The sequence below is a fragment of the Aspergillus terreus genome, genomic scaffold, assembly GCF_000149615.1.
Source record: "Aspergillus terreus NIH2624 scaffold_17 genomic scaffold, whole genome shotgun sequence".
Taxonomy (NCBI): Eukaryota; Fungi; Ascomycota; class Eurotiomycetes; order Eurotiales; family Aspergillaceae; genus Aspergillus; species Aspergillus terreus.
The window spans coordinates 1-8,005 of NT_165940.1; the positions used below are offsets into that span (position 1 = coordinate 1).

Below are 8,005 nucleotides of genomic sequence, written 5' to 3' on the forward strand. Positions count from 1 at the left end.
TCATATTTATATAGAGCGGGATGGAGCTTCCGGCTACACGCGGAGATCGACCATGTCTCAACCGGACCAGTGATCGGATCAAATGGATTCTGGATCCGCTCCTGATTCTCAAAAATTACTCGCGAAGATTGGTGTACCGGTCGTTGGGGCGGCCTATTTAGCGACGTCCATTGGCTCTGTAGATCGCGTAGGGTCTGATAGAGCTCGGGATCTGATAGATGCAGAAGGCGCTGTTCAGGTTCAATTGTATAGTCAAGATGGGCGAGAGAGGGCTGCGATGGGCTCCAACCGGTCGTCGGATGATGCTTGATATAGGACGCCGGAAAGGGGCGGTCAAACACATTCAGCTCGTGGTAGTACAGATCCATCCCGCGATGCACGCTGGACCACCACATCACCTGGCCACTCTCCTTCGACTTTCGCATGAAGCTATTGTTCTGAGGATAGGGGAGCATCCAATGGCTCTGAATAAAGGAATCTTTCAGACCCTGTTTCCACTGACGAGCGGCGTCCTTGCCTTGGATAAGGGTAATCACCTCGAAGCTCTTTTGATAAAGAAGTCGGTAGGGCTTGTGATCCCATCCTTTTCGTTCGAATCGGCCATCGCGCCACTCCCATAGCCAGGTAAAAAGGACATTGATATGTTTGACCGCCATGCGGTTCCCCGACGCAATATAGGGCGGACAGTGTTGGGCCTGCAGCGCGCCTTCAAGACTCGGCCAGCAGAGCGGGGTCTCTCCCGCTAACGCTACGGTGACGGATTCGGGCTTTAGAAGCCGTTTGATCTGCGTAAAAACATCCTTGCGAAAGGCCCGCAAACACAGCTGCCGCAGATATTTCTGCAGATAGTCTTGGCAGGTAGGAATACTGCTAAACTCGGTCATCCACTGGTGGATCTGGCTGATGCGAATGAAGTCCGTGCGAACATCCCGCACCTGGGAATAACGCGCGTGGTACGCGGCTTGGAGCGACGGGTTGTTGAATTGGATGTATTGCGTGGCCGGCTGTCGGAACACCATCATCTCCCAATCTATCTTCTCCAGGAACCAGCCGTACCCAAATTGCTGCATATTCCGCTGGAAGCCCAGCCCCTCGCACCGCCGAAGACCGTCCGGCTGGGTGGGATCCGGGCGAAACCAGACATCGCGCCAACAGCCGGAGACCCGCTCCAAAAGGCCGCCGGAGTAGGAGAATGGAAAGGCAGCGGAGGAACATTAACATGACCCGGGTATGCTCCCAGGTCACAAAATGCCGGTCATTTAAGCTGTACACCATTTCAAACCCAACACAAAACTTGTTGATATTCCATCGGAACCAGCGAAGAAGCGTCAAGGTCGGCAAAGCGTAGTAACTCTCGACCCGATCTCCAGAACCCAGAAATCGGGTGGTAGACTGTTGCCGGGTCTGAAATTCGTGCAGAATCTGACAAAATAAAGCGTGAGAGACCCGGTGCTCTTCGCGCAGGCCAAAGACCTTAGGGACCGATCCTTGTAACGCAGCATGGCACCGTTGCTTTGTGGTGAGATAGGCCCGGTTGAGCGCGATCGGATTATGGCTAAGACCACCGCCAACGGTCTGCCACGTCTTGCGAAGCTGGGGATCCAGCGCCAAGGTCTCCGTTGCAGTATTGGTAAATGGATATGTATTGCCGGCGGCGAAGACCTCTTTCACACTAGCGTAGAATTGACTATAATAGAGACCGGCCCGCCGCTGCGGTGATGTTCGCCGGGTCTCTAACGTCAGGCTGCCGGTGTCTTCTAGCATACTGATTGGGTAGAAGTGCTGCAGAGCATGGGGCGCGTCCGCTGGCTGCTTGCTATGGATCCACTGGCTATACGCGTTCAGGCAACAACGCCGCCAGAGTAAAGATTGCGGCGGCCTCTCTCGCTCGCTCGCCGTGGTTGGGCAGGTTTCTTTTCCAAGGTCGTAGAAGAACGGCTCAGCGAGATAGTCCTCATTAATAGCGTTCTGCCAGTGTTGTTGAAAGCCCGCCATGAGATCGGCTAATGTGTCTGCCTTAGTCAAGGTCTTTAGGTTTTTCCCCTCGATCAGAATCTTGAGATCCTGAAACTGGTGGCATCCGGGGCGGTGGGTCGCCTCTAGAATCTGTTCCCAGATCGTAGGAAGCGCCTCGGGAGGAAGAAAGTAGGCAAGGAGCTGCTCGCGGGGGATGGGATCCACTCGCTGGGACCGCATTTCTACTCCCCGGGCGGTTGCGTTCAGCCGGCTATGGTCAAAGCTAGAGGGGTAGTGCTGGATTAGGTCGCCGGAATAACACCGATTGATGATTGGGAGGAGGATTTCGTCCGTCCATTGCTGGAAATCCTGGTCTAGCAGACGGCTGGATTGCTGATCTTCCCGGTACAGTCGGGGAAAGAGCAGATACAGAGAGATATCTTCGAATCCAATTAGACGACCAAAGGTATAGTGCGGCACTTGATGGACCGGCCGGCGAACATGGTGGGCCTGCCCGGTTGAGTCGAAATACTGGACTGAAACCGGATCTATATGCAGGCTGGACTGGAGGTCGGACACCGCCATCTGCGTAGGATGCCATCGGATCCCCCGACGAGCTACCGCCAGACTACTGACAAACCCACCCACGCTATCGATATCAACAGTCACGCCCAAGGAAGGATCGGGACGATGGTCGGCTGCCACGCAGAGATGCGTTGGGGATTCATCGGGCTTGTGAGGATCGATGCCGCAGTAGATCTGTTGTTTTCGTGCCTTGGTGACTTGCTGGGCGAGATTGGACTCGCGGGCCGCGATTGTAGCCGAGCCCAGCACATCCGGGAAATCGCCAGCGATATTAATCTGGTCCACATACTCCCCCAGCCCGGTATGAACCGAATGCGTCTCTTGGTGCGCCGCGCAGGCCTGCTCATGGCACTCCTCGACAACAGCCGTGATGCTGATATAGCTGGTCGGCCAGCACGCGTGCCAGCGTGCAAACATCCTCGCTATCCTCGGCAGCCGCTGGGGCAGGGCCTTCCGGTTTTCTAAATTTGATAGATCACCCCTCGAGGTGCTCACTGTGCGTCGGTCGGGCACTGTTTCGGGAAGGTTAGGGGTAGGACTAGCGGCAGGTTCGAGACTGTTGAGCTCTAGAGGCGGCTCGTCAATTAGGATAGAGCTATCTTCGAGCTCAAGAGGAGCTGAATCGGGGCTTAACGGCGGGAGCAACTCTTCCAGTTCATGGGTCACCGACAACGCCGCTATGCCAGGAACAAGAGCGATCGGGCGTTCACCAGTTGCAGATGGACCGGCCGAGTAGTATTCATCAAAGAAGGTGTTGCGTTTAGCCGCTTGGGCGGCTTGTCGCTGATTTCGTTGTCGTGTTATCTTCGCGGCCTGTCGCTCTTCTGCAGACTGATACTTGGGGGGCCGACCGCGCTTTCGGGTGGAAGTAGAGTTAAGGGGAGACATAATAACGGAAGAATCACTAGAACCGAAGCCTAAGAGAGGGGAGAGAAAGTAGGCGGCGCTATAAGATAGAGAGATTTCAAGTGCCTTGGTCGTCGAAAGTTGAAATAAGAAAAAGGGGTAACAGGATGAATAGGTCGGTTTCTATTTCTGTCTCGAAGATGATCTTAAAACAACGCATTATTACAATCCTTCCCTAGCCAGGGCAACCGATAGCAAGGTTTTCGGACATGACCGAAAGTTCTTACACTTTCCCTTATAAGTAAACCAGTGTTCAGAATGTGCAAAGCATAGCGGTTGAAAGAAGCAGTGTACAGTATGCCAGGAAGTAGAGGTGATTAGAATATAAAACCAAAATAGGTCTAGTGTTGAGGACAAATCTGAAAGTAGTTTAGTGTTGAGGAATTTAATCGAAAAAGGCTTAGTTTTGAGACGTTAAGTCGAGCGGGATGATTAAGTAATCTTCCACCCGGAAAACCTCAAAAGTTGCCAACTTTGGCTAACGATTCCACGCGAACGGAAGAAGATATTAAAATTCTGATTGAAGGGCAGGATTGTGCATTAGCTACTCTATACCTCAGCGAATTTTTACATGGCATCGACGTTGTTGGGACTCTAAGTCTAGTCGGCAAACACCCTATGGCAGATGAAGGTAGAGACTGTTGTGACTCTGGTAGGGTACTAGAACCCCGTTCACAAGATGACATCTTAATATTTACCTGTAAAGGAGTAAGAGTAAGGAGAAGAAGTAATAATATCCTACTAAAGGGGGAGAAAAATTAAGAAGTTAGAGTAATAAGAAAATCAGAATACTCTACAGGGGTATCGTACACAAAAATATTTTACACACACAAAAGCAATCAACCCATGGTTAGAAAATCCCGCTGGAATAGCCAGAAATTAGTCTCCACCATTCTCACCATCTCCACCATTCTCACCATCTCCACTATTCTCTCCATTCCCACCTTCGGTTTCTTCTTCGTCTTCGTCGGATCCCTCTCCTGAATCAGAATAGTCATCCAAAATCTCAGCGGACAATTTCATCAGAGCAAGACACGTTAAAAGCATTATGAGCCTGCCTGTATTCCTTGCGCCATTCCCTGAGTTGAGTAATGTCTTCTGCATCCAAAATTTCTCGAAGCTTGATATGGAGTTTTCGGATTATCGAACGGTATTTATGATAGTCATCCCCTTTAAGAGCGGTACCATCAGTACGGAGAATTTGCTCAGCCGGCTGTGCCTCTAGAGGAGTCTCCAGATCAACTAATTCATAATACTTATTAGTATTAATGGAGATCTACCCGCGGACAGAAACTTACCTTTAGATAAAGTCTTTTTCAGACGACGTAAAGTTTTGGCTGGTAAAGGCCGTTCAAGCCGATTCTTCACGATGCTTGTCTGGAGAGCTTTAACCATCGCCTTGGCCTCATCCTCCAGACTGTTGTACGCCGGGGGTCTCGCTTTAAGAAAGCCATATTTGGGGGTTAGACCTTCGGGGCGGGTAATTTCCTCTGAGCGATCGATGGTGAAGGACGGGAGATGCTCATTCCAATCGTCAATGTCAGGTTTGTAACCGAACTTGGTCAGAAGCGCGCTGAGTTCCTGCAAAACTTCCACCGCTGTCTCGTATTCTTCCTAATTCTGGGTTAGAATCTGCCCATAGGTAGATTACTTGGCTAGGGTGAAAACGTACAGGAGAGGCGATTAAAACCAATGGTCTGGATGGATTCCTCTTGGCGGGTTTTTTCCAGCCCCATTCGCAGGTCAGGATCATCTGCTGTTTCAGATGGCGGTAGTGGACGATAGCGCCAAGAACATCTCCTTGTAAAGCAATGTTACTTCGAATCACCATCGAGTTGAGACATGGCGTCTTCTGCAACATTTTGTTCTGCGCGAAATTCATTTTGCTGAAAATGTCCCCCCAAGGAGTGTATGGCTCATAAGCGGCGGTCTATACAGAAATAATATGTTAGATAATGCACCAGTGATCTACCCATAGGCAGATTATTAGAACAAGGAATCACCTACCAAGCGGTCGATATCATTAAATTCGCTCATGAAGCCCTGCAGACAGCCTGGTCGCGCTTCAATGACCAACTTCACAACCTGGATCCAATGGATATATTGGAAACGACGAAGATATTCATGGCGTCTTTCATCGCTCTCCCATGTCTTTCGACCTTTCTTAGGGGTATTCTCTTCATCTTCCTCAAGATCGTCACTCAAGGTGGATTCGGGTACAGTTAGCTATTTTAGTTATAGTTAGTATGCGGTGGTATCGGGCAAAATAAGACGCTAAAGAATCTTCACATACGAAGGACTGGAGACTTGAATCCTGCCACAAGTTTTCATTGCGGACAAGTTCCCACAGACTCTGAAGAAATTCCCATGCGTTCTGTTTTGATGTTTCTGATGGAGACGCCGAGTCATCTTCTTCCGGGAATACAAACGCTTCAATCTGTTCAAGCCAGCTGAATGATATCCACTCATGACTTGACTTTGATGGGAGTTTCCAGGAAGGCTCGATCCACATCATTATATGATGTAAGATCTTCGACACAACGGACGAGACATTTTTCTCCAGATCAACCCAATTATTCCTATAATCGGTCAGAGGTTTCTAACCATAGGCAGATTTAAGACCTTACCATGTGGGGCAGTAGAGGTTCTGATGGGTATGGAGATTTCTGAAAACATCCTTGTATGACGCGTCAGAGAGATTGACCAGAAAATCAGGCCGTCTGTTGGAGAACTCCTGATTCTGGATAACAATGGGGGAATCCAGTTTGGGAAGTTCCAATTTGCTAGAGTAGTCATTCGAGATTGGGAACGGTGTCTTGCGTTTTCCCGGGGGAGCATCAGTATACTCCACCCAGTAATCTTCGCGTTTAGGGAAAAAAAGAAGTCTCAGTTGGCCAAGTGGACGGCCCTGGTCCAGAGCAAGAATTAGCTTCCAGTCGCTGTACGCGATAAGGTTCTGATGTTTGACCCCAAAAATGGTGGAGCAAAAGTTCTGGAACTTTTTGAATTCCAGTTTCCACATCTACCCATAGTCAGACTTTCCAATCAAATAGTATATAGGGGCTTACTTACCTCTGTCTGCTTTCCCGCTTGGATGCGAGACATTAAGGACCAATTGAAAACGTTCTCTCCATATCTCGTACCACAATAGTAGCGGATCATCTTAGACAGGTGTTTATCCTTCAGGACAGAGATCATGCGCGTTGTGTATGTGAGGTTTACCCCGAAGACGTTGTTCAGCCACCGCTTAAAGTTGGTGGCCTTTAGGCGCTCAGCTCTCTCTTTACCATCCAACTGTTCGATGTATGTGATGATGTTGAGCGCGTTATAGCCTTCGGAGTTATTCTTTCGAACAACATCGCGGTTGGAAATCAACGCATCAAGGGTCTCAGTCTGGAGTTGGCTGTTGTCGTAAACGTCCACAGCCCACAGATAATCCTAATATGACAGGTTAGTGGAGTTCAGATTCTAGCCATAGGTAGATTAAGGGCTTGCTCACGTCGTTGACTGGTTCGCCAATAGGGTTGCCAGACTCGTCAAAGGCACCGGCCGCCGCAAGCTCCTTCTGTTCATCACAAAGTTCAACGAGTGCCTGCACCCGATGTTGGCCGTTTCGCAGGGTAAGTGGGGTGTCGGGTGGCACTGTTGTCACATGAAGCATAGTGTCCTTTTAAATCAGGTTAGTCCAGATTTAACCCATGGGTAGAAATAACTCATACCTTAAGACTAGAATGGGTCGCTGCGCGAGTGCGAAGATGGGCAAGATCAGCATCTCTCCGTTCTTCGTTGAGAGGAAAGTTGAGTTCAAGGAGACGATCAAATTCAGCTTCGGTAGTAGTCGCCTTCAGGTGATCCTCAATAGCATATCTCTTGATCCCATTCTTGAATGCCTCTTTAAGGCGGGCGACTAAACTGGGCTGGAGCTCTCTGTTTCTCTTTTGGTTCTCCCATTGGACACTGAGGTACCGAACATCCACCAATATAGTTCCTAAAAAGGCTTTTTCCAGGGCCTGGTTGATTGTATCTTCTACAATCACGCCAGCTGTAGGAGCGGTTTCAGTAGGCTCTCCTACTTTCTTGCCTTTACCGCGTGCCTGCTTGGGTTTCTTAGAACTGGGAGGGGCGGAGTTGGAACCCGACGCTTGTCGTTTTCGTGCCATCACGGCGTCATGTACGTGCTGGATTGGCTGACAAGAAAGGGGCTAAGTGGGTAGAGAGATCGAGAGTGGATACTCTGAAATTAACCCACGGGTAGAATTGGGGGCTTAAACGCCAGTAAACAGACCAGGGTGAGCGATTTTAGAGAAAGGGGGTAGATGACGAATAACCTCGATTTTCAAGGATGGGGTGCAAGAATGAAAAACCGGGATGAGGAGAGAAGATGGATTAAACCATGGAGGAATTAATGGGAGGTAATAGATAAAGCCGTTGGAGGTCGCATTTCATTATGTCGTCTACCCATGGTGAATCAATGGAATTTGCCGCGATCTTTGAACCATTAAGTGAATGGGAGAATAAAGAGGTAGTGAATAAAGATATTGATGTTATTTTAGGAAAG

At 49.5% G+C, this 8,005-nt stretch overlaps 2 protein-coding genes across 2 annotated transcripts; both read right to left on the reverse strand.

Annotated features, from left to right (window-relative positions):
- Positions 1 to 51: 51 nt before the first annotated feature.
- On the reverse strand, positions 52 to 3,429 carry ATEG_10227 (uncharacterized protein; the record flags this gene model as incomplete). The annotated part of the gene is made up of 2 exons (XM_001218574.1): positions 52 to 1,064; positions 1,225 to 3,429. Coding segments are annotated over 2 exons (3,218 nt in total), but the record flags the coding sequence as incomplete, so codon positions are not given.
- Positions 3,430 to 4,453: 1,024 nt separating this feature from the next.
- ATEG_10228 (uncharacterized protein) lies at positions 4,454 to 7,607 on the reverse strand (the record flags this gene model as incomplete). The annotated part of the gene is made up of 9 exons (XM_001218575.1): positions 4,454 to 4,689; positions 4,746 to 5,061; positions 5,120 to 5,377; positions 5,455 to 5,673; positions 5,741 to 6,026; positions 6,075 to 6,469; positions 6,520 to 6,885; positions 6,947 to 7,114; positions 7,167 to 7,607. 9 exons carry the CDS (start codon positions 7,605 to 7,607, stop codon positions 4,454 to 4,456), a joined length of 2,685 nt encoding a protein of 894 aa, XP_001218576.1.
- Positions 7,608 to 8,005: the final 398 nt, after the last annotated feature.